The following is a 27,196-nucleotide window of genomic DNA, read 5'->3' as shown; positions in this document are numbered from 1 at the left end:
ATCATGTAAGAATTTTTTGAGAATTGAAAACTATGAGAATTATTTTGAACAACAAAAAACCCAAAAATAAAAAAAATCATAAAACAAAAAAAAACACAAAAATAAAAAAAGTAAAAAAACCAAAACTCTTATTTATCATCCCGGTTTCTAAAAAAAACTCCGAAAAAATAAATTTTTCGGTTTAGCTAAATTATACATATATGTATAATATGTACATATATGTACACATATGTTTTTTATACACATATGTATAATTTAAGGTAAATGATAATATACATATGTTTACATTACGTAAACTAGAGATTAAATGAAAGTATACATATGTGTATAGGAATAACACGAATTACAAAAAAACTTTTTTTAGGATTTTTTATACATATATGTATAATATGTATATATATGTACACATATGTTTTTTATACACATATGTATAATTTAAGGTAAATGGTAATATACATATGTGTACATTACGTAAAACTCAAAGCGATTCTCATTTGAAATCTCCTATATATATATATAGGAAGTATAGAATGAAAGCCCATTTGAGTTGTGAAAACCCTATGTAACATCGTTTTTTTTTGCACATGTAATATATGTTGTTACATTTAATACAAAACATCGAAAGATAAAAAAATTGATTTGCTATTTTTTTAAACATTTTTTACCAATTTTTATATATGTTTTCAGGAGAGAGAGAGAAAGTTATATTTATGTCTACATTTTTTTTAATATTAATTGTAGACCACAAGATTCAAACTTTAATTGAAACATGTGGTTGAGAATGAGTTTCTAGAGTTTTTTACAACTCAAATAGGTTTTATTTTAACCTAAACATATACATATACATATATATATATATAGAAACATGATCAAATACATTTTATTCTTAACATGGGAACAGTGAGAACCAATTTGCTACTATTATTAGGTTTATTTTTATAGGTGTTTGTTGTTATTTTTTGTTCGTATTGCTAATTTTCGATTATAAGACGTTATATGTATTTGCTGATTTATATTTTGTTGTTATTATTAGATTTTTTCTTTAGCTGTTATAAGTATTTGCTGGTATATGCTGTTATTAGTTTGTTCTTGATTTTGATTATTTTGTTGTAATTTTTATGTTTTTTTCTTTGTTACTATAAATCATTTTTTATGTAGATTGATATTGTAGTTGGTATTGTTTCTTACGGTCTCATTTTTTTATAAATAGGTATATTTCCTACGTCTTCATATTAAGATTAAAATGTACATGAACCTTCCCACACACACACGTTTGATTAATTATATAAATTTATTTGCAACTAAAAAATACAGAACGAAATAAACAGTCAATAAAGCTGATTTTTCCCAATTATTTTGTTCTTCCTGCAATTTAAATAGTCCGACCACGTATCATGTTATATTTAAAATACATCGAGGTTCGCATCTACAGAAATTGGAACAACCGCTTGTGAAGTGTAAAGCCTTTAATCGATTTGCTCTATATAGAATATTTAATCAATGGATTCCCAACATATTTGAGACAGATATTCCGTCAGTAACGGACACACCCAACAATTCCCTGAAAAGTCATGTTTGGTATCTTATCGGAACTGAAATGCTCAAATACCGATAGAAAGGCAAGGGAATTCTGACGGAATGTTAGATAACTGACAATGCCTTTAAAATTTTGAACAAACTTCATATAAAAAAATAGAACTTGATGGTGTTTGTGGGTAAACCATCACGTCTCCGCCGATTATACCAGGAAGAGTGTTGTCAACGGAACTATCAACAGACGTAAAAAAAATCAAGAGATCAAATTGTGAGCGAAAAAGTTATGGGGTTCGAATTAGTTTTTACAACTATGACCAAAACAATGAAATATACCATTGACTTATACTATGTATGATTTATGTAAAGAGATAGCCCTGCTTGCGGTGCGCACATATGATGTATATATGTGTGAACCCTCGGGTGGGCAAAAGTGAAATTGCACTAATTTTGACGTTATTTTACTAATCTCGTGAAAATAACGTTAAAAGTGACGGACGGTTAATCAGGCATCATGTAGTGGCGTTGATAGCTGAAAGATAAGGGTACATGCACCGATTAGCCGGTGTCCCGATGATTGAGTGCTATGTGCCTTATGTCCAAGGCTTGATGCAAAACTACTATCGAGCCGGGGGTCTCACCGGAAGCAGCCTCTCTATCCCTATGGGGTAGAGGTAAGGCTGCCTACATCTTACCCTCCTCAGACCCTACCATAGCTTTGCTATTGGTGGGATATACTGAGTACGATGATGATGATGATGATGATTTATGTAAAGAGATAGGTTCACCCCGTGTGTTGCGCAGGGACTTGCACATGCATTGGATAAATATTTAACTGCAAACCAAAAAAGTATGTTTATTAAAGTTTATGGAAAGTAGAGTAACTTTAATAAAGTTTAGGGAAACAAAGAAAACTAGTTTTATACCCGTCCGGTGGACGGGGTACAGTAATGTCATAATGCCATTAGTATATTGAATTGCTTTCTAAACAAAAACCGTTTTGTTTTAAGACCAAATTACAACTTATTAACATAAAATGTTAATTTAATTGATTACAAAATGATAAAAGCCATTGTAATAACAGGTTCACCTATACCCCTGCGTTACAAGCCAAAATACCTTTTGTATTTCTAGTATCAATACCATTAGGAGTTTGATGCCAAGTGTTAGACCACCATACTGTAGTGTAGTAGTAATTCCTAGTTTGTCTTTGAATCCTAATCAATTGATCCAGGAAAGATATGTGCAGACCATTAGTAACAAAAGAAAACTCAGACTCAGCAGAATGTGTTAACCGCGTCTCTTTGACAATGTCATAAACATTATTTTTTGCATTCTAAGCGATATTAGCATCTGTTTCAGATAAAAAGTAAACCGCATTAGAATTGTGAAATCATCAATCATGATGCTATGTTGAACTGCATATATTACATTTATAATGTGAAAAAAAAAACATAATTTTAAGAAAAATGATATTAGCATGGCATGAGCATGCTAAACATGAAGTTAAATGATCTGTATGCATAATAAAAAAAATAAGCATATACCTTAACAAATATCTTCCGGTTACTCTTGAATGAATTGACACACTTTTTGGTGATCTTGTTGGGCTTCAGAACCGCCATTGTAGGATTTGTTTAAAAGCAAACCTTTATCTTCATCAGATATTGCTTTAAATGCTCAAGCTCTGGGAAAATGGTAATTGAAAGCTGCACAATTGACCCCGAAACAAAGATCTAATTGGGCAGTAGATGACATCAAAGGCAACCCCATCTTCCCAACTACGACCTGTAAGAGAAACACTAAAATTTAATACAATAAAAACTCAAAAAATGAAATTTAAATCTTTGTTATTCCGTTTCCCTTTCACCTAAAATTAATAGACAAACATATTGAAGAAAGTTATAGTTATTACACATAAGTATATAATTTGAAACTTTTCGAGCAGCAATAATACTGTCTAGAGGTGGAAGTATAGGCGAGTTGGCAAGACTTTCTAAACTTGATTGTGTTACTTTTAAACTATTGGCTGGTAGCAATATACACATAAGTATATAATCTGATACTTAAACTTGATTGTTTCAGTTATAAACTATTTGTTGGCAAGACTTTCTAAAACAATGTAGGTGAATTTGACCATAAAAAAAGCATATGACAAGAGTATATACCACTACAATATGGGCCAGGTATGACAATTGAAAAACAATATTTTCCAACATAAGGGCAGATCAATAAAACTTGATTACTTACCTGCAAACCCTTTACGTGCAAAGGAATCATCCTTCAGTAAAAACTTCTTAAAGTCTTGTATAACCACAGTGCTATAAAGAAAGCTGCAGAAAAGGGAAAATGTATATTATTTAGTATGACATAACATACAAAGATGATGCGGAACAAATATATTCAATCATATATTCCATATATTATTATCAAATACCGATTATAGTCAAACAGATCTGTCTTCACTAAGGAGCTATAGTAAATTGACATCAACACTTGGTGCAAAGTAAGCTGAAAGAAAGCACAAAATAAGGTTTAGTAACACTCATCCACAATTATTGAATACAAACATGAGATAAGTTCGCAAAAAAGGGAGGGGGGTGATTATAGTTTTTCTATCAGAACTGGTGGCAAACTTGAAACTTGAAGATGCTAATAAACTCAAATTTCCATTATTCACTTGTTGATATGACATTTGCATTTATCATTTTGGGACTTACAACATATTTGTTTATGAATATCTAAAGTCTGCAATACACAGAAAAAAATTGCTTGCTGAAAGTTACAAATCGTAATAATTTTCAAAATGACATTAAATCACATGAAATCAATAGACATTAACGAAGATGATAGATGATAAACCTGACGACCGAATTGGGCAGCCAAAACCTAAATTGTTTTTCCTCTCTTCTCTGTAAATTGCAAATCATGAAATCAAAAGACATTGAGAATGAAGATGGTTATGGCAAACCTAAAGATTGCTGGCTTTTCATAGCATGGGAAAGCAGAGAAAGAGAGTGGGTAATGGAGAGAGCGGGCTTCTGATACGGTTAAAAGAGTAGAAACACCAGGTAACCAGCAACAATAACCGCATGAGCGTATGAGAGAGATTGCATAACTGATGGAAACTGCTGCTTTAGAAGGAAAATTGTGACTTTAGAGTGTCAGGATTAAAACCTAGGGGCTTTAAACGGTCAAGATTAACCAAAAAATTAGTTTCTAACAAGGGGAACAATATATTATATCATTGGATTAAACTCAGGAGTGTAATCGAAATATTTATAAATTGTTCAACATCAAAAAGTCCTCAGAATCGTACCCCTTCTCATGGGTTGCAGGCAAACTAACTCTCCATCACACCACTTGTGTTTCATGGTTTAATATTTCTGTGCGCATGCATTATATATATATAAATCTAAACTCCGACGGGAACATGAAAATAACTTTGTGGATGCCATGCGGCATTCACCGTTGTTCGCTAGAAAGCTTCACAAGTTAAAGGTTTTCATGATGGTTTTTAAATTGTAGCATATATAATTGTGTTTACGAGTTAAATAACAGTCTTCGTAAATATTAAAATTGCTAATTAAACTCAACCAAACCTACTTACCCATTAGACTCGGACGTTCACGTTCCTTTCCAATGGTTAGATGTGTGTGTTCAAATACAATTATACAAACTTCATTTATTCTTTAAATCGGCCTATTTAAATTGCGACAAAACAATTGAAAAAAAAACTCTTTCTTGACTTTTTATCTAGTTTCAGTTTTCCACCATACAAAAACATTGATGTCTCCTTAAAAGTTAGTGTGGAAAACACAAAGACCGTGGGATACTCTTAACGACTTTGTCAAGTAAGTTGTACTTCACAGTTTGAAAAAAAAAATGGTAAGTAGTACTTTAATTTAGTCTTTTTAACTCATAAAATATTCTACTCCGTATTAAACGGAGAAAGAAATTCGAGACAACCAAAATTTCCACTTTCGTGCCACTATTAATACCCCATGCAGCAGGTAGCTTAGAAATTATAAACCAAGAATACAAAGAAATTAATATGGCATCCAAACTCAGTACTTTCTTTGCATTGTTCTTTCTCTTCTCTCTTACCAAGGCCAGGTACGATCTCGACACAATCAAACGCCTTCAAGGCTGTCACAAGGGCACTGGCAAAGTGCAAGGCCTCCATGACCTCAAATTATACCTTGCCCGTTTCGGTTACCTTAACTACCGACACACTCCTAACCACGTCAACGCCAAAGATGACGAGTTTGACGATGAGCTTGAGACCGCCCTCAAAAGCTATCAAAACTTTTACCATCTCAATGCTTCTGGCACGTTAGATGGGCCCACCGTTTCACAAATGATCATGCCTCGTTGTGGTCAACCCGATAAGAAAAGTGGCCACATACACGGAACAAAGTTGTTGAATATCGTATCTCATTATTCATTCTTCCAAGGCAGACCTAAATGGCCTGCAGGTAAAAGCCACCTCACCTACGCATTTGGCTCGGGTTATCCAAATCCGTATGTGCCTCCTGTTGATCGTGCTTTCGATAAATGGGCTTCTGCGTCCGGTTACTTCACGTTTTCAAGAGTTTCTGATTTTAATAGGGCTGACTTAAAGATCAGATTTCTAAGTAGTGTCCATGGAGATGTAGAGTTTGAGGACAATGATTTGGCTCATGCTTTTGCGCCGACTATTGGGAGATTTCACTACAATGCAGAACAGAAATGGTCCGCTGGACCAGGGGCGCCGGTTCCCGGTGCCAATGATTTAGAGACGGTGGCTATTCATGAAATAGGCCATCTACTTGGGTTGCACCATAGTCGACGTCCAGATGCTATTATGTACCCTAGTCTCTCTACTGGAGAGGTAAAAGGTTTGAATGAAGATGATATCCTAGGCATTAAGGTTTTATATGGACTTAATAAATAAGTGCTTAATAATATATAGGTGTGGTCATATGTATCCTTGTTACGTGTGTGTTTCAATTTTGTATACTTGTGTAATAAGCAGTCGATCATGATGCGTTGTGGTGTAACTATAATAAATGATTTTATATGTATTTGTGAGTTTGAATTATATGTTTTGCATGATCTAGCAAGGCGAATATGGTTTCGTCTAGTGCTGTGTGAAACTGAACCATAACTAATTAAATAGACGTTTTATTAAGAAAAAGAAAACTATAACCTATGTGTAAATCCATTATCAAAGTGTGGGTAGGTTTTGCCAGTCGGTCCTTAATAAATTCCGTCCTTCAAAAACAATATCGATTGACTGAATTATTAAATATACGAGTTTATGAGGGAAGAATAAACTTGTGGAGTTGACACCCGAAGTCCCCAACTACTTTTCAATAAAGGAACACTTGGTCTATGAGGTTCTTTAACACAAGTGATTTTCATTGACTTCAAACATTCTTACATAAAGGTTCCACCACAACTCATCTCATAACGATTATTGTAGCATCTTGAAATTTTGTGTCAAATTTGTCAACCTTTAAAGGTTAAAGGGGCCAAGGTATAATATCCCGAATAAAGAAAGGCATAAACATGCCTAAAGATAACGTTCGGACCTTCGTTTTGACAATTTATAAGTTAAGGGACCAAATGGTAGCTAACCCGAAGTTTAACTTAATGGTTAAGAATGAAAATAGCCCAATAATTGGGGACCGTCTACCCGCTTTAGACGCCCCGTATCAAGGTTTAAAGCTTAATGGCGGTTTCTGACTGATGAAGCGGACTGCATCAAATAAGAGGCAGCCCGTCGCAATTAAACACCCGTCACAAGATGAGACGGTCTGTCTCGACACTAGATCAGCTCTGCCACTTTTGATAGCTCGTTGTTAATGTGGCAGCAGCCTATTAATCGTTATCCATGCAGTATTGGCCTCTAAAATGTATCCATGGACGGCCATATCATGCATTCCTTCATCCATAATCAGCCTCTAACAATAACCTACCCATTTTAAGAGAAAAGAACAAGTTATTGAAGTATTTCTCATGTTCTTGAGTTCTTCATGGAGAAGTTAGCAAGTTCTTGAGGTTCTGATGAGATTTTATTAAGGTGTTCTTATCATCCTCAAAAACATTCCCACACCATCTCATAATCATAAACCTTTTTTTTTTTGCTTGTTGATGAGTGATGTTTGGTTGTGACCAACTGCTAATAATATTGCACTTTTAGTTTAAATGCTTTTTCTAATGCAATTACATTGAGTTATTTTGTATTTTACATGTAACGATCTAAACCCGTCTAACTATCTAAATATAAAAGAAGACATTCTATTTGTGAGCTACTCAAACTACAAAGTACAAACAATGTTTACGTATCACTTCAATGTAAATTGATTTAAACATGAAGTTATGAAAATCAAAATAGTAATTAATGAAATGGTATTCATCTTTTGTTTTGAGATTATGTCAAATAATTCGATTAGATTAAAGTTGAGCTAAATGGATTTTATTCTTATTTTGATACAGTATTAGTAGATGACATATATCTAATTATATTATTAAAGCAAGATGATAGTTTCACATGACATCATTCTAAGGTATCCATATAGAATTTCATGTAGATGTCATGTAATCAGTTTTCTACTTTATCAAGCCAATCAGTTATGCTATATTTGGAAATGCCAATATATAAGTTATTGAATTATTCTAGATGAATGAATATATATACAATTTAATTAAATATCCTATAGTATTTTATAAGTTAACATTTGAATATGTTTAAATATAATGATCTTAACATTTTTTCTAGTCACACGGGTCACTATCCAATGTCGTATTTAAAGAGGTTTTTAAAGATTTATAAATTATAAAAATTTGTGGACGTCAAACCACTTGGCCTAACTGGTGGGGCTCAACCTTCGTGGACTTCAAATCAGCAAATTGGATCAGGTTCTCATGGGTCTTCATCTAGTAACAACCCACATTCCTGTCCACAGGCACAATTTAATGGGTTTGAAGCCACTAATTTGGGTTCGGCTTTTCAGGCAATGAATATTAATCAAAACCATGATAACAGAGTCTTGGATACCAAAGCAACATAACACTTAATAGCAAATCAAGGTAACATATCTCGCAAATCAAGGTAACATCTCTCAACCGTCAACTTGATCAATTAATTTTATTCTCGTCGGTAATGGCCACCATGTTTCAATTCTCGGATCAGGGCACACACCTTACCTCAAGTAAATAAAAACCTCAAACATAATAATATTCTTTACGCCCCACAAATTATCAAAAATCTACTTTCCATCTGTGAGTTTACTATCGATAATTTTCTTTCTGTTGATTTTGACCCATTTTGGTTTTTCTTTTAAGGATTACCCGACTGGGGAGCTTATATCCCGCCATGAAAGTGATGGACCACTCGCTGTTTAACTTTGTGTTCCCCATTTATTAAGAGGAAAGGCTTAGGTCCGACCGCTATAAAACGAAGTTTTTATCAGTTCAATTTGGGTTTGACAGAGCTCAAGCCGGTTTTAAGGGATAAGGTTACAAACCAATTACAACCCTACGAACCGGTTTCAAGGTATATGGATAGAGTCGTCCAGGGGAAATCGGGAGATGAGGTGGGTGATGATGTGGCACTAGAATCCGAGGATCAGAGCTACAAATCGAAGAAAATTCACCGGTTTTCGAGAAATGCAAAAGCACAAACCAGCATTTGGGGAATATGGTTCGGAAAAATGGGAACACTATTCCCTTGAAGAATATGGAAAGTGTCCGGGAATTGTTGGACCGCTAAGTATAAGCCTAAGGTATAAGTTTTTATGGTTTCGATGACAAACGAGTAAAGTATTGAAGGATCTGATCATTACAAAGGACTACAAGCCGGACTCAAAATGTATTTAAAAAAATCATAACGCCAGGGGGGGCGGGCTCAAATTTTAAGTCGAAAACAAGTAAATTTACATTACGTAAAAACTCTTTTGGGTGAAAACAAGTAAATTTAGTAATTTACACCATTGCGAAAAAAACAGGGGCCAGGCCACCCGGGCCCTCACTAACCTTCGCCCCTGACTGCAAGGCCATGGTATAATAGGAATCGTTTTGGTCAGAAGCCAACAGGTATACAAGAAATATGCAATTAGAAGTATGACAATCTTATAAATCAATATTTAGTAAGTTTGAAAAGAATTATAACAATGTTGAGAAAGGACATAATCAAGATCAAGAATCTCAATAAGCTTTGACAGACGTAGAAGGCTTAGACGCCGACGCGGAACCATTATTCTTCTTTACACAATCCTGACCGTTTCTTGAAGCCAAAGCAACCAGAAAAGGCGTTACTCGGCCACCAACACGAGCAGCAGCCACCGCCGGCATTCGGTTACCATTGCAGGCATGATCAGACTGAAACCGGTGCTTCAAACAGAACTTGATCTGGCAGGACTTGCAGGTACTTGTATTCGAAAACGTAAGAATCTCCTTACACCGTCTAGCACCACATGTCGGCTTCTTCTTCTTTTTCGGATCACAGTCTCCAGATTTCTGATGCTTCGTAAGAAGCAAATCAATCTCAACCTCTCCTTTGATGTTTCGTGGAATCTCGATTGACGTCGAGCATGTTTCGCAAACCAAAACTTTTCGGCTATTGTGATCGGAGTTTGAGCATTCGTGGGATTTGTACGATCGATGCTCAACACAAAAAACCTACAAATTAAAAGCGAAATTGGTTACGTTAGATGTTATGTATTATTAATCTAACTATATATATACCGGAGTACAATAAGATAATAAAATATCTCGTAATGATGTTAACAACATAATACTCAAAACTCTAATAATAATAATAGATGTTAAGAATTAGGAAAATTTCGATAATAAGCGTTTATGGAAACAAATTTCAAGTTTTAGGTGTGATTTGCAAAAAATTCATAAATAGATATTATAAACTAGTCGTGACGAGTATATTTATAAACTATTTATTGAATTTCTTGCAATTTGTTTTCATAAACGCGTATTTTTCGGAATTTTCCCTTAAGAATTTACCTTGTGACAACCGTCGCATTTGAAGGGAAGGAAATCGAGTTGTTTGCAATCGGAAAGCTGGCAGTGTTTGCCTAAATCTGGAAAAGCCTCTGTTCCACCTCCCATGGATATTATATTAAGGTAACTTAACTTGGGGAAGAATTAAATTAAAGATTTCAAGTGAAGAAATTGTGAATTGGATTAGGAATATGATGAAGAATTGGGGGGGGGGGGGGAGGAATATATATATATATATATATAAAGGTGTGGATTGGCTTGGGGCGTAAGACACTACGTCGGCTTCTAGGCTGTTCTTTTTGTGTAGGGGGGTCAAAGTCCAGTCCCACACGTTAACACGTTGTACTCATGGATCTTTAAACTTGTTAAATGGCTGGGCTGGGCTGGGCTGGGCTGGGCTGGGCTGGGCTATATCTTTATGTCTTACAATTCAATATTTTCTAATCATATGTTTCTATTTTGTGAGTTTAGCACAATGTCACACATAGATGTGTATAAAAAACCGGTTTAGGCAAATCGAACCAAACCGGTTTGGGTTTAAAACCGGTTTCACCCAGACCGGTTTCCAAACCGCCAACTTCAGGACCGGTTCTCCTTAATATCTACCAAACCGATTTTAAAACCGAACCAGTTTTTAAAACCGGTTCAAACCGGTTAAACCGTTTTATAAACCGGACCGAACCGATATGACCAAGCCGGCCTATCTTGCTTCTAAACCGAACCGGTTTGAGTCAAACCGACTGAAACCGGTTTTGACCAGCCGTTGACCAAACCGGTTCAGTTTATAAACGGGTTCGGTTTGGGTTTAAAACCAGTTTTGTACACCTCTAGCCACACACACGGGCGAAGCTAATTGGATAGGCTGCTCAGATTCTTTGGGTGACTATTTAAAGAAGAGATAGCTAGGGTACTTTGCTCATTTGAGCTATTTTTGTTAAAAGTAAACTGAGATTTTCTTTTTTGTAGTTTATGCAAATCTACGGTTTTAGTCAAATAGTTTTAAATCTGTGATTTTCGTCCATGTGGTTTCATTTCAGTTGTAATTAAACCCGACCCCACTAACCCCGTTAAGTCTGATCGTTAAACCCATTAGCTTACCCTTCACGTAAGGGGCAGTTTTGTTTGTGACAAGTACCAACAATAAGAAGAAAATGTTCGATGGAAAATAAATCCATTAGATGGGGAAACACATTAATTCCATTTGCAATCCAACATCACGGTTTTGTTACATTACAAAGCCAACCCGAAAAAGATAAACTTACATACAAAAAATAAAAGTTCATTTATTTCTTATTCTAGGCAGCAAACTGTTTTAACAACAAACAACATTTGCACTTTAGGTGCCTTAGTGATATGAAGTGTAGCTCTCATGGTTCATGTATTGTGCAAACTCAGAAGCATATCCAGTTCCTTTGTATGCCTTATACTCATTCCACCATTTCATTAAACTACTTCCATTCAAGAAAATCTCAGGCGACACAGAGAAATTGTTGATTGCGGTCATCACATAAGCCTCAAACTCCTCCAGCCTCTGCTCGATGTCGGCTGACCCTCCATTCACTAAGTCTCTTAGCGCAATCAGTGCCTCCTCCACACGTGCCCAGAAACAAGAATCCTCGGTAAGACTAGCAGCTTTGTTCCTTTTCACTTCACTTGATTTTGGGTCCTTTCCTTCATCCAACCACTTCTCTAACAACTTATAGTGGTTCGGTCTATTCTCTATGTAGTTTACTTTGTTCTCTTTGTAGTATTCAGTAATGTCTAGTGGTTCGACGATCCTTCTATAGTTTGTCCCACCAAGTAACCAACGCGTACGCAACTTGGTACCTTCTTTTTGTGGCGTTAGATTCTTCTCTTCAATGATCTTCTTCCAATACTGGTTAAGAAAACGGTGATGCCTCAAAATTTCTTGGTGGCTCACCATTTCATCTCTGGTTTGATCATTCTTGTAGCTATCGTAGTAACCAACGCCATTTAGTTTATTTTTCTTCATGTACCATTCCATATATGTCAAACTTATCTTCATGTTGTTTAGCTTCCTGGTAGGCTCATTAGCATTCTCTATAGTCTTGCTTTTAATCATCTTTATTTGCTTCTTTTCCATCACTTCAAATTGTTCATTTGAAATATCTTTCAAAACACCAACTTCCTTCAATTGCAAAGTAATTCCCGCCCTCAACAAATTCAAGTTGAATTCGCTCAATTCAGAAACCCCACGGTACAATAATTTCCTTCTTATCGAACTCAAAACATTCGTATAATCATAAATTTGTAAGTTACCTGCATTCAATAACTTCATGGCATCTAGAACCGGCAGGATCGAATCTTGATCTTCAAAAGCCGTGTGACCACCTGATTCCGTGCAAAATAGGAAAGTACCAAACGGCTTATATTCAGTATTTAACGAAAAAAAAGTAGCAACCGGATCCTTCCTTGCGACTACATTCAGAAAACAGGATTTCCATTGTGGGCGTTCAGCGATAGCACCTTGCAGATTCGCATCACCAACGAGAGGGGAACCGAAAGTTATGCAAATAGGCCTTTTTATGTTCTTAACCCCTTTTGATTCTTCCACATCTATGGCATGGTGTAGGCGAAGAGTGGAAAGAATTGCAAGGTATCCCCCAAGACCCGATCCAGTGATGATCAAAGAGGTGTTTACATACTGAAAAAACAAAATGTAAATCAATAATTAAGAACCCGAGTTTCACTTGATCTTGAAATCCAAACAGTGGCGAAGCTTGGACGAGTTCGTCGGGAGGCCGGACTCAAAATGTATTAAAAATTTCATAAACTGAGGGGGGGGGCTCAAATTTTAAGTCGAAAACAAGTAAATTTACACTACGTATAAAAATTTTCAAGCAAAAACAGGTAAATTTACATCACTACGCAAAAAAACAGGGCCCCCCCGGAACTAAACTTCGCCCATGAATCCAAATCTTTTATAAATAAACACACACACACATACCTTATTCTCCAGCTCTTTGAGGTCATCTCCAAGATTCTGAAACAGCTCAACCGCGGCTTCGTTAATCTTAAATGAAGAGTTGACTTTTGTCAAAATGAATTCAACGACTTGGTGGTTCTCAGATGAAACTAAACCGAACTCTCCATCAAGAAACCGATTAGTATAATCAGGAAAACACTTGAAAGCCAAAACACTGGTTCCAGAACGAGTGGTGTGAATTTCATAAGCCAAATTCGTCTCCGAAATCGCTCGATAAGCATCTGGAATGATACCAGTGCTGCCAAGAAACTTGCCAAGTTCCACTTCACTGCTAAACCTGCAAGTTGTTTATCAATCAAATTAACAAACTTGAAATCCATTTATTAAGAGTCTATACAATATATTGAGATAAAAACTCACATGGCTTTGCTCATCTTTGCTTATGATTTGTTGGGTGTTTTTTTTGTTGATGTTAAAGATGATGGAATGGGACTTTATATAGATTCTTTTTTGTTGGATGTTAAAGAAACCTTTAAGCATTTGCTACGAACGTTCGTGGTGATTGTTGATGCATTTTAATAACTTTTTTGTGAAGACAAAGACTTGGTAGTCTCTAATTAAAGTCGTCGCATATGTCGTTATTCATTAGAGACAATTAAATATTCTGATTGATATTGATGATGTCGATAATGAGTGTTTAACAATAGGTTCGTTGAGATTAATGTTAATCTAAGGCACATGACTCTTGTCGTGTTAGTTTTTGATTATTTTTGGGTGGTAAAAAGTAAACTAGAAATTGTGTGATTGTGGCCGTGTGGGCCTAGGGGGGGGTTGTATGGAGAGACGCGGTTAGGTGGGGTCAACAGGTAATGTCCAAGTCATTCATTAAGGCACCAATAGTAAAATATAGACTTTTAAAAGTGTCACTATTTTTTTAAACGGCGAATGCTACTTGTACACTACTTTAAACCAATAATACTAAATTACACATTGGCCCGTCCTTGAACATGGAGCCTCCCATCTAATAAACAAATGGCTCTACCAAATGGGCTAACGATACAGTTAACAGCAATGTTTTAAAAACCGGTATTTTATACATACTGGATTTGGTTTAAAAATGGTACAACCGGTTGAACCGGAATGTGCCGGAGTTTCAACCGGGTTAAATAATTTACCTTGTAATTCCATATAAATACACTTTCAACTCAAAAAATAACCCAAAAGTACATTAATAAACATCTCACTTGAACCAAATATCACCCGTGAACAATGGTCGAGTCAGTTAGAAAGTTTGTATATTTTGTATATGAAATTAGTCAATTACAAAATATGTAAATAAACCAACATTGATTTGCACGATACAAAATTGGTTGATTAACTAATCGTCGTTCATTGTGTTTACTCGTTTCAAGTTTATCCACTATGTAAAAGCCCTTTTTAAAAATGTGGGCCGCAAAAAATATCAAAAATCTTTTGGATTTAAAACCGGTTTACCGGTTTAAATCAGTATTTTTTTAAAAACCGGCGGTACAATACTTTAGCAAACCGCCCAAAAATACCGGGCTCTAAATACCGGTGACCTTACGAAAATCCGGTATAACCGGTTCAACCGGCCGGTACGTACCGGTTTTTAAAACACTGGTTAACAGTTTCATTTAGAAGATCAAATGACCTCCTTGCCCCTTGAACATAAAAAATTCTCCCTTATTATACATAAATATTGTATTAAAACTTAGGTAGCATTTGATATACAGGAATGAAAGGTGAAATGGAATGGACCATTACGAATGAATGAAGAAAAGTGTGTTTGATTGGCTAAGGGAGTGAAATCACTCATTACCTTGTCCATTCCGTTCCCTCTAAAACACCCCAAAATTATTTCATCCACCCCTTTTTCTTTTTTTTTTTTCATTTCATTCCCTCTTTCTCCCTACTCATCTCCACCACCCTCCCACCATTACCACTGATCACCATCACCACCACTAACCACCACCAATGTCACGTCCAGCGCCCACCACAGCCTCCCACCACCACCCCCACTGTTGTTGCCGCTGACCACCGTCGCCACCGCCATCGACCACCACCACCACATTCACCACCACCCACCACCATCACCATCCACAACCACCACTACCACCCACCATCACCGCAATCTACCCACCACCGACTCCGCCATTACCGCCACACCACCTGCCACCGTCAATCACCATCACCGATCACCTCCCACTCTCGCCACTATCACCGCCGCCACTCACCACCATCACCCACTACATCTACCACCGCTTACCGCCAATTTTATTTTATTCCTTTTGTTTCTGTCTAACAACATTAATTAATTACTCATTCCAAACCTAGTTTTCTATATGGTAACCAAACAAGATAATGGAATAGTAATGATCCATTCCATTCCTTTGTCCATCTCATTCTCTCGTCCATTCTATTACCCATATCAAATAGACTCTTAATGTATTACATGGATGAAAAGTTAAATGTTAAACTCATAAATCTATAAACAGTTTTTACGACTAAAATTTCGTACTAGATTTAAAGAAATTATATATTGAATTTAAATGACCCAACTATCTGTTTTTGACCACTGCCGATCCCAGCTAATGAAATGTTTCCTCACGATCCCACTTATTAACCTTTTCTCTACCAACAATCTTAAACTAACGGAATCTTAGCGTCGTTAGTCTTTTGGCGATGTGGCATGCTTGCATGTCAAAAACTAATTTATGTGACATATACGTGGCAAAATCATGCTTATATGGAAATTTGCACCACCACCACCACCACTGTCACCACCATTACCACCCCCACCACAAACACCATTAACATCACCATCATCACTACCTTCCTAAGTCAATTGTGCAATATGTAATAATTGGTACCTCTTAGACAGCCTGCGGTCTCCAAATCTCCTCGCCCTTTTCAAACGAAATATTAATCCCTTTTCTACCTTTTCGACAATCTTCATTTATAAATTAGTGTTCGAAAATCTATGGTGGGTCACCATAGGCTACGGTTGCACGATTGTTTTCATCAATTGACGCGGTGGAGGTCAAGCAAGTTATAATTGGTTTTGATCTAATTCATGGTGATTTCCGCTACCACCAGTTTCCACTCGCCTGAAAAACAAAATATGGTGGCGGCGAATATGAAGAATGATGTCGCCGGTGTGGGAGGTGATGAAATATGGATTGAAGTTTGGAATATGATGTACTCAAAACTAAAACTTGCGTTCAATTAATTTGTATCACTTTCGAATATCTAAATGTCTAGGCCAATTAAACAAGGAAGATGGTGGTGATGCTGGTGAGGGTGATGATGTTGGTGGCAAGGTGGTGATAGTGGTAGCAAGTGGCTGCCATGGTGGTGGTGGTGGTGGCGCAATGGTGGTGAGAAAGTGGAGAGGGTGTTTTTGTCACATATTTGTCATATAAGAGGGATTTTGATGCGTAGGTGATGTGTTGGTGAAATATCGTGTAATAAATGAGTTATACCACTTGTTTTGTGAGTTTATATGCCGGAAACACGATTACTTTGTTTGAGTTTATGATTATAGGTGTGCGGAGCTTAAAGGAGCTAAATTGGAGCATAGGAGATGGAATGGAAATGAAGGTTTTATTGCATGAATGATAGAGAATTTGAAGACGAAGACGTGGCCGAAAACGGGGCATAAATCGGAGTTTAAACGAAGAAGTTACAGGCGAAACACCATGGTGGGTAACAGGCCCACCATAGCCTACGGTGACCCACCATAGCCTACGGTGGGGCTGCCACCGTAGCCTACAGTGACCCACCATAGATTATGGTGAGACTGCCACCGTAAGACAGAAGATGAAGACCGTAGGCTACGGTCTCCACCGTAGCCTACGGTGGTGTGACCGTAGCTTACGGCCGCTTGGGCGGAAAAACGCGATTTTTAGGTTTTTTCTTCCATATTTAAGCCCGGTTCAACCCTATGCCGCCTATGCTTCATACCCTAGCCACCAAGGACGATTTTGGAGCCGTTTTCTACCATTCTAACACATCTTAATCACCCGAATCATCCATAGCATCATTCACTCAAGAATCAAAGAAGCTATTCAAGACCACCATGCTAGGCTAAACCACTCGTGACCATCTCCGGGTGTAGGGTTGAGTTGTTCATTGGATTGTTGGTACTCTAAACCTTATTTTTGGATTTTGTTTGTGTGCTTGAACATACTTTTGGGTAATCAACGAGATTTGCAGTTTATCAGTTATTGATTTTTGGTCATCAACAATTAGGATTGAGTTTTTAGTGTCATTGGCCTAGTTATCTTTAACCATAGAACTAATATTTCATCATTGCCTGAGATTACAATCAAGTAGATTATTGTTTAGCTGTGTCAATCAATTGGATTAAGTTCTAATGATCACCATAGTCAAACATTTAATCTTTTGGTTTATTGATTCAAACAAAGAGTATAATTCCATAGGTTTAATCATTTATCCAATTTGCTTCAAAACCTGAACCCTGGAGTTTGGTTGCTTTTTAATAACTGTTTACAAAATCCAAATCTTTAAAACCGCTTGACATCGTCTGTCCACTTAGTAATTAAGTATAATTGATTAGCACTTTCCACTGATTCCCTGTGGATTCGACACCTTACTTGCCCTAGCTAGTGAAGGTATTTTACAAATGTTTTTGATTGACCTTTCGACATCGATCAAAATGGCGCCGTTGCCGGGGAGTCAACGCGCAAAGTGTTAGTTTAGTTAGTTAGTCTAGTTAAGTTAAAATTTAATTTCAGCTTTTATTTCTGTTTCTTCGTTTGATTTTACGCGAGGTTTGGTGTTTTAGTGTGTGCAGAGAGTTTTCCAGGTTAATGCAAACAAGATATTCTCGTGAGAAGGAACCACTTTAGTTTGATCCTGAGATTGAAAAGACAGCAAAGAGGAATCGAGCATCTCAGAAAACAACCCTCAACAGAAAACCGAAAGAGGAGAACATGAGTACACAAAACAACCAGGGACCATTGCTACACCCACCCGAACCTCAAAACCAACCGTTGAACCAAGATCAACAAATCCCACAAAGCGAGCCTGTATTCGCCCAGAATCCGAATGTCAACCGTAACAGACATCCAGTGAACCGTGGGGGTGGCAACCGGAATCGAAGACCGCAAAACCTTGACGATAATCAATCAATTCATTCGGCACCAAGGAACCGCCAAGGGCCGTTTCAATTTGCGAAAAATGATATCGGATTCGATTTGGGTGACGAAAGGGCTGAAAATGAGGATGAGATGGAAGAGTGGGATCCTGAGCCAGAAGATGAAGAAGAATATGAGGATTAAAATAGGGATCGGTACTACGAGAGGCATCAACAACAATTCCCTCAAGATGGTCGGGTACCTAACAGAAATCGTCAACCGAACCAACAACCGAGGTATCGGCAAGCATAGAGACGTCCACTTGTTAGAGAACCACAGGTTCCCGTCTATGAGTTTGATGACGGGGTCCCGAGAACTTTCGTTCCACCACCCGTCCGAGGGGTTCAGAGCCATTTTATTCCACATGTGGCTACAAATCCTTTGCCAATCATTATTCCTGTGAGAATTGGAAGAACATTTTCAGTCAGGCAGAGCAGTCTAACCGGGATACCTACATTTCATGGAAAAGCATAGAAGAACCGTATTTACACTTGAGCGATTTTAACTCAATCTGTGCAACAATCTCCAGTCAAGGATTCACTGCAGAGGAGGTAAAGATGGTAGTTTTTCAATTCAGTTTGAAAGATGCAGCAAAGCAATGGAAGAAGTGAACTAACTTCCTAGTAGTAAAGTCTTGGCTCGCTGAATCGAGTAGAGCTAAGTGGATTTATTTTACAAGCAAGAATCCTGGAGCCACATGGATGTCAGCTTGAGCGCATTCGAAGGTCTAAATATGGACATGGATTTTGTAACAGTGGGAGCGCGAGCGGCGTTCCGGCATAGTTACATTGTGACGTTGGGCTTTGAGCCCGAGATTCCGAATGGTAAAATCTCGCCTTGGTACTTGTAGTTTTTTGGAGAGTATTCTTTCCTCTGGAAGTATCTAGTGTCGGTAGTTTGAATCAATGGAGCCGGTTGAGATTGGGGATGAGTCATTGGCGAGTTTGTCATAATTGGGTCTGTGATAACCAGATTAAAGCTCTGTGGAGTTTCAATGGGCCTTTCGGGGGATACTTATGTGAGGTCCGCTACAACTAGGTTGATTGGTTGAAGTCTAGCTTGTTCTTGGGAACTAGAGGCTCGGATGACTTCTGTTAGTTTGAAATCCTAGCTTATCCCTAGGGAACTGAAGGCTTGAAGAACTTCCATTGTTGAAGTTTTAGCATGTTTTTGGAACTAGTGGCTTTGTGGATTTCTATTATTAAAGATTACTGAAGTTACTGGATGACTGGGTTGCAGTATGCTTGGATGGCGCGATGGAGTTTACCGCAAGGTTTTCAAGTGGGAGGTTGTTGGGTTTGAAGACTTTGGCTATTGGGCTTTTGATTAGAAGATTAATGGCGGGCTGGTTTTATTAAGTTAATTGAGGGTCAATTTGGTTTTCTTGTTCACCAAGATAGAAACTCTAATTCTATCTTTATATATAATCATGTCATGTAATTGTAATATTTGGTTCTAAGCTAATAAAGTGAAACCCTAGTTGCAGCCCGTGAATGTACCCCCCCCCCCCTCAACGGGGGCCGAACCACGTTAAAATTCTTGTGTCGTTTATTATTCCGCGTTTTTATATTGTTTGTGCTCATTTGTGTGTTGATTCGCTTCCACACACCGCCTTGTTCCTAACAACAACTTGGAATTGAGTAAAACATGCACCAACTTCTGAAGCTGAAACCCTTGAGTGGTTTCGGCACAGTTACTTTCAGAACATGAGGCAATCTAGACTCAAACTTAGTCTCTAAACATGACGTTCTCTAAACTTTTAGTATTTGAACAAGTTATACTCCAAACTCAGACATAGTGTCTATACATATAGTCTTGTTAACAGAGAGTTAGCCTCATTAATATGTTGCGTTCTTTCTGGTTCCATATCAAAGCCACTACTTTAAGCATATTTTAAGAATATGTATCTCATTAATTTTAGCCCCGCTTTGAACACGATAAGGTTCATTGAGAAGCTCTCACACCGTAGAACGCGTAGCTCTCACATAGTAGATCGCAAATACATTAAATAATAATTAATTATATTAATAATAGTTTACATAAATTTCACCGGAAGCAGCCTCTCTATCCCTATGGGGTAGAGGTAAGGCTGTCTACATCTTACCCTCCTCAGACCCTACTATAGCTTTGCTATTGGTGGGATATACTGAGTACGATGATGATGATGATGATTTACATAAATTTCACTAATATTTCAAACACCATCATGATAGTGTACATTACAAAACCAAACCGAAACAAACAAGCTAAAATTTACAAGAAAATTAACACAAATACATGATTTATTTTCTTATTTTTATAATCAAACTGCGAATAATATTTAAACTTTAGTTATCCTCATGATGCTCCATCGGGCGATTCAGGCCTTACTTATATGATTTGTAGCTCCCATTGTTCATGTATTGAGCAAACTCAGAAGCATATGCAGTTCCTTTGTGTATCTTATACTCATTCCACCAAGTCATTAAACTACTCTCCGGCAAGAAAATATCCGGTGACACTGAGTAATTGTTGATAGCGCGCATCACATAAGCCTCAAAGTCCTCCAACTTCTGCTCGAAGTCGGTTCGCCCTCCATTCATTAATTTCCTTAACGAAAGCAATGCCTCCTCCACATGTGCCCAGAAACAAGATTCCTCAGTAAGACTAGCGGCGGCATTCCTTTTCACCTCACTTGATTTTGAGTCCTTGTCTTCATCCGACCACTTCTCTAACAACTTATAGTGTTCCGCTCGATTCTCTATGTAGTTTATGTTGCCTTTTTTGTAGTATTCTGCTATGTCTAGTGGCTCGACTATCCTTCTGTAGTTGGTCCCCCCAAAGAGCCAACGTTTACGCAACTTAGCGCCTTCTTTTTGTGGCATTCGATTCTTCTCTTCAACAGTCTTCTTCCAGTAATTGCTAAGACCACGTTGATGCTTCAAAATTTCTTGTTGGCTCACAATTTCCTCTCTTGTTTTCGCATTCTTGTAGCTATCATAGTAACCCCTTTCCAGTTTTTGTTTCTTCATATACCATTCCATATATGTCCAACTTATCTTCATTTCATTTAGCTTTGTAGTAGGATCATAAGGATTCTTTTTACTTTTAGTCAACTTTCTATGTTTCTCTATGTTCCCAATTTGATCATTGGATATATGATCATCCAAAACACCGACTTCCCTCAACTGCAATGTGATTCCCGCCCTCAACAAATTCAAGTCGGACTCCCCCAATTCAGAAACCCCATGGCGCAATACCTTCCTTCTGATAGAATTCAAGACTTTCATATAATCAATAAATGTGTACATTACCTGAATTCGATAACTTCATGGCATCTAGAACCAGCAAGATCGAATCTTCATCGTCAAATGCCGTGTGATCACCTGATTCTGTGCAAACTAGGAAAGTCCCAAGGGGCTTGTATAGAGTATTTGATGAGAAAAAACTAGCAACAGCATCCTTCTTTGCAACTACATTCAGAAAACTTGATTTCCACTGTGGGCGTTCCGTGATGGCACGTTGGAAACCTGCATCACCAACAAAAGGGGAACCAAAAGTTACGCAAATTGGCCTTTTGGTTTTCTTAGAACCATTTGATTCTTCCACATCTATGGCATGGTGTAGGCGTAGCGTGGAAAGGACAGCAAGATATCCACCCAAACCCGATCCAGTGACGATCAACGAGGTATTTATGAACTGAAAAACAGAATTTAACCAATTATTAAGAAGTCTCGTTTCACACGATCTTGATCGCCATATCTGCTATAAATAATCGCACACCCACACACACAGACACACACCTTATTTTCCAGCTCTTTAAGGTCGTCACCGAGATGCTGAAACAGCTCAACCGCAGCTTCGTTAATGGAGAATGAAGAGTTGAGTTTCGTGGAAATGAAGTCAAGGACTTGGAGGCTTTCAGATGGAACTAAATCAAACTCTCCTTCAAGAAATCGAGTCGTATAATCAGGGGAACACTTGAAAGCCAAAACATTGGTTCCAGAACGAGCGGTGTGAAGTTCATAAGTCAAGTTAGTCTCCAAAATTGCTTGATAAGCATCTAGAATGACATCAATGCTGCCGAGAAACTTGCCGAGTTCAACCTCACTTCTAAACCTGCATGTTTTTTTAGAACAAAGAAGAATTCCATTAATGGCAGTATACAATCAAGAACACTAACAAAACTGAAACCCTATTAAGTAGTTGCTTAAAAGTCATTATTGTATTTGTGTAGGTATATCTATGGTGCTCCCACTATTTTCAGCAACTGATCTACTTTCTCGGTTAACTTCAATATTCCTTGGTTTTGCACCACCTTTCCTACTACTATCTATTGGGTATATCTTAACAACCCCCCACTCCTTCCCCCCCAGGTGGCGGCCCAACTTAGTTTCAGGGTCCAAAACGATATTCAAATTCGAGTTTTTTATTTCTTCAAATGTTGTGTAAATAGGGTAAAATGATCAAATTGCCCTCGTGTGCAATGCACATGACTGGGCATACCGGAAAAAATTTATGACCGTTAGTGGAAAAGACGTGATGATTTCTGTTATTTCCTCAGTTTAAGAATGGAAAGTGAAATTTGCTATATACCTCAAGGACAAATAATGTAATTTATCCTAAATTTATAGGAAAAATGATGAAGAATATATATAATAATATAACAAAAATAATTAAGCAACTTTTTTAAGTACTTTTTAAAAATATAAAACTAAAATTTGAGGCCCTTTAAATTTGGGCTTAATCTGCGCCCCTAATTTTCACTCGATGAAGGCATTGTATTATAATAATTAAGATGCATAAGTTTAGCATTCTGAACCATGTGCAGATATGAAGCTGTCTTTTATGGGGCTCTCGGTCTTGCCCTTTTCGGATGGATATCGTTTGAAAATGCACTTTTATATGTTTACAAACCTAACAAGTCTGCTACTTCATTTGAAGCAGAAAACAGTAACATCATTCTTGAAGAAGGTGATAGATGCCTACAGTTATCTGATATGAGAATACCAGTTGTTTTTGTAAGTATCTGTTTCCATTTTTCCGGTGTTAGTTATTTCACTTGCATTTAACAGTCTTTTTAATATTTTATATTCTATCCTTTTCTAGTTGGTATTTTTTAATATTGCCTTTTTTGGAACCGGAAATTTTGCAAGCATTGCAAGTTTCGAAATTTCATCGGTTTATCGGTTCATCACAATATTCAGTGTAAGTAAAGGTCAATAAACAGTTATAATAATATTCAGTGGCAATTGTTTGACAATATTTGTTTCTATTACAGCCGTTTCTTATGTCGGCTCTGCTCATTTTCAAACTGTTCATACCGTTCATGCTTGTTATGTAAGTGAAACAAAATTTCAATTTTATAATGGAAACAATCAGTTTTAAAAAACGATAATTGTTATATGATTTTGAATTTGAATGCAGATGTGCATTTAGTGCAATAACCAAATTGGCCAAGGTTCCAAGATCAGGATGCTACTTTCTTGTGATATTATGCTCAGATGTTATGACCATTCACTTCTTCTTCTTGGTGAAGAACACAGGAAGTTGGATGGAAATTGGTAACAGCATTAGCCATTTTGGAATTGTGAGTGCTCAAGTCGTGTTTGTTCTGTTGCTTTTCGCCCTCACAAGCGTGTACACGAAAGATATCCAAACTCGGTCAACGGATCAGGTTTCTCAAAAAAACTATGTAGATTTGAGTTAATCTTGTTGAATGCCTTGTGGTGTTTTCAGACCTTTGTTTTCCCCTTGTTAGTTGTATAATTTATGAGAACATGTAAATTGCGAGTTTGAGGTTTCCTTGTTTGATTACTACGCCCGTGGAAAACTAAGTTCTTGTAAGATAAATAGCCGATTCATTGTCTACCAACGTCTTCACAGTTTAAGGGTCCTTACCCGTTAAGTCACTGCCCAGATTCCTTAGCCAAAGAGCTTGACACGCTGCCGATATAAACAAAATAAGATCACTCTTTAGAAGGTAAAAAAGACGCTTCCATTTCAATTATGCAATTAAATAACATGATAGGTTACACACAAGCAAAATCGGAAAAATGTAAATTTACATCCAAAACACACAAATAGTTACTGTTAACTCACAAATAAAATTTAACCTCGTCGTTGTGATAATGCTCGATTAGTTGGCCCTTGTATGATTTATAGCTCTCATTGTTCATGTATTGATAAAACTTAGAAGTATATGTAGTCCCCTTTGTGTGCCTTATACTCCTTCCACCATGTCATAAAACTACTCCCCTCCACGAAAATATCCGTTGACAGCGAGTAGTTATTGAGCGCTTTCATCATATAAGCCTCGAACTCCTCCAACTTCTGCTTGATGTCGGTTGACCCTCCATTCAGTAAGTCCCTTAAAGAAATCAATGCCTCCTCCACATGTGCCCAAAAACAAGAATCCTCGGTAAGACTAGCAGCCGTGTTCCTTTTCACTTCACTTGATTCTAAATCCGTCTTGTCTTCATCGAGCCACGTCTCTAACAACTTATAGTGGCTCGATCTATACTCTATATAGTGTTTGTCACCTTTTTGTAGTGTTCGGCTATGTCCATAGGCTCGACTATCCTCCTGTAGTTTGTCCCATCGTAGAGCCAACGCTTACGCAACTTTGCTCCTTGTTTTTGTGGCATTTGATCTTTTTCTTCAACAGTCTTTTCCCAATACTGGTTTAGATGACCTTTAATAATCAAAATTGCTTCGTGACTCGTGATTTCGTCTCTTGTGTCATCGTTTCTTGTAGACATCATAGTAACCGCCTTTCTTTTTCCTAGCCTTCATGTACCATTCCATATATGTCAGGTTTATCTTCATTTCGTTTAGCGCCTTCGTAGGCTCGTAAGCATTATTCTTCCTTTCAATTCTCTCTATTTGTTTGTTTTCCATTTCTGCAATTTGATCATTCGGATAAACTCCAAGACACCGATTTCCCTCAATTGCATTGTGATTCCCGCCCTCAACGAATTCAAGTTGAATTCCGCTTAGCTCAGAAACCCCACGGTACAATGCTTTCCTTTTGATCGATTCCAAAACGTTTGCATAATCATAAATTTGTACATTACCTTCATTCGATGTCTTCATGGCCTTCAGAACTCGCATGATCGAGTCTTGATCTTCAAAAGCTGCATACCCACCCGATTCTGTGCAAAATAGGAATGTGCCAAGTGGTTTATACGAAATATCTGATGATAAAAAGCTAGCAACATGATCCTGCTTTGTGACCACATTCAGAATGCTGGATTTCCATCGCGGGCGTTGAGCGATGGCACATTGTAGAGCTGCATCACCAACAAAAGGGGAACCAAAAGTTACGCAAATTGGCCTTTTGGTTTTCTTAGAACCATTTGATTCTTCCACATCTATGGCATGGTGTAGGCGTAGCGTGGAAAGGACAGCAAGATATCCACCCAAACCCGATCCAGTGACGATCAACGAGGTATTTATGAACTGAAAAACAGAATTTAACCAATTATTAAGAAGTCTCATTTCACACGATCTTGATCGCCATATCTGCTATAAATAATCGCACACCCACACACACAGACACACACCTTATTTTCCAGCTCTTTAAGGTCGTCACCGAGATGCTGAAACAGCTCAACCGCAGCTTCGTTAATGGAGAATGAAGAGTTGAGTTTCGTGGAAATGAAGTCAAGGACTTGGAGGCTTTCAGATGGAACTAAATCAAACTCTCCTTCAAGAAATCGAGTCGTATAATCAGGGGAACACTTGAAAGCCAAAACATTGGTTCCAGAACGAGTGGTGTGAAGTTCATAAGTCAAGTTAGTCTCCAAAATTGCTTGATAAGCATCTAGAATGACATCAATGCTGCCGAGAAACTTGCCGAGTTCAACCTCACTTCTAAACCTGCATGTTTTTTTAGAACAAAGAAGAATTCCATTAATGGCAGTATACAATCAAGAACACTAACAAAACTGAAACCCTACTAGCTTGAAGATAATAGGATAAATTGGAAATAAAACGTACATGATTTTACTCATCTTAGTTTCTGATTTGTTGGGTGTTTTTCTTGTTGATGTTTAAGATGATGAAACGGGACTTTATACAGATTCGTTTTGGGTGGGTATCACAACGTAAATTTTGAAGAAATTTGTTAACATTTGCTATGAATGTTCAGTATGACTATAAAGTCGTCGGATATCTCTCTTAATATTGATCTGTGGGTCATAGAGTGGAGAACATGTGTAGGCCAGACGCGTTTTCTTGAACTTTTATTCTTAAAAACATATGTTTATGTCACTAAAATACACAATTTTAAGATTGGGAGAATCTAGCAAGTATTAAATGTATATATTTATATTAAATATTAGTTTTGTATTATACGGAATTTGTCCAATGTGCAAATTAATACAATAAATTATTTGAAACAAATAAAAAAACTAAATAGAATTTTTAGAAACAATTCAAATTTTGTTATATTGAATAAATATTGGGTTGATAAGTTATTAATGCCATAAATCCCTAAAATTCTTTTTTTTTAATGTAATCCGCTTTTACATATGAAAAGATTTTTTAAATT

At 37.1% G+C, this 27,196-nt stretch overlaps 4 protein-coding genes and 2 pseudogenes across 5 annotated transcripts; 2 read left to right on the top strand and 4 right to left on the bottom strand.

Annotated features, from left to right (window-relative positions):
* Positions 1-5,587: 5,587 nt before the first annotated feature.
* Positions 5,588-6,469, top strand: LOC143551107 (metalloendoproteinase 5-MMP-like). The gene has a single exon (XM_077041619.1). The coding sequence runs from the start codon at positions 5,588-5,590 to the stop codon at positions 6,467-6,469; it is 882 nt and encodes a 293-aa protein (XP_076897734.1).
* A 3,219-nt stretch (positions 6,470-9,688) lies between these two features.
* Positions 9,689-10,653, bottom strand: LOC143551106 (zinc finger AN1 domain-containing stress-associated protein 12-like). Its single transcript, XM_077041618.1, has 2 exons — positions 10,540-10,653; positions 9,689-10,200 (listed from the first exon to the last, which is right to left on the bottom strand). The coding sequence occupies exons 1-2, from the start codon at positions 10,642-10,644 to the stop codon at positions 9,727-9,729; spliced, it is 579 nt and encodes a 192-aa protein (XP_076897733.1). The 5' UTR covers positions 10,645-10,653; the 3' UTR covers positions 9,689-9,726.
* Positions 10,654-11,737: 1,084 nt separating this feature from the next.
* Positions 11,738-13,828, bottom strand: LOC143551124 (senescence-associated carboxylesterase 101-like; the record flags this gene model as incomplete). The annotated part of the gene is made up of 2 exons (XM_077041632.1): positions 11,738-13,201; positions 13,505-13,828. Coding segments are annotated over 2 exons (1,644 nt in total), but the record flags the coding sequence as incomplete, so codon positions are not given.
* Positions 13,829-21,029: 7,201 nt separating this feature from the next.
* LOC143551123 (senescence-associated carboxylesterase 101-like) lies at positions 21,030-22,863 on the bottom strand (annotated as a pseudogene). The gene is made up of 3 exons (XR_013138441.1): positions 22,826-22,863; positions 22,446-22,761; positions 21,030-22,341 (listed from the first exon to the last, which is right to left on the bottom strand). The product of XR_013138441.1 is annotated as a senescence-associated carboxylesterase 101-like (transcript).
* Positions 22,864-22,884: 21 nt separating this feature from the next.
* Positions 22,885-24,352, top strand: LOC143551122 (uncharacterized). Its single transcript, XM_077041631.1, has 5 exons — positions 22,885-22,982; positions 23,474-23,663; positions 23,752-23,850; positions 23,924-23,982; positions 24,070-24,352. Exons 1-5 carry the CDS (start codon positions 22,888-22,890, stop codon positions 24,350-24,352), a joined length of 726 nt encoding a protein of 241 aa, XP_076897746.1. The 5' UTR covers positions 22,885-22,887.
* A 388-nt stretch (positions 24,353-24,740) lies between these two features.
* LOC143551104 (senescence-associated carboxylesterase 101-like) lies at positions 24,741-26,657 on the bottom strand (annotated as a pseudogene).
* Positions 26,658-27,196: the final 539 nt, after the last annotated feature.

Source organism: Bidens hawaiensis, unplaced genomic scaffold (genome assembly GCF_021521415.1).
Source record: "Bidens hawaiensis isolate Kalapana, Puna unplaced genomic scaffold, B.hawaiensis_p1.1 tig00016268_1, whole genome shotgun sequence".
In the NCBI taxonomy this organism is placed as follows: Eukaryota; Viridiplantae; Streptophyta; class Magnoliopsida; order Asterales; family Asteraceae; genus Bidens; species Bidens hawaiensis.
The sequence above is the reverse complement of the archived record's forward strand: the minus strand, read 5'-3'. Positions and strand labels throughout refer to the sequence as shown.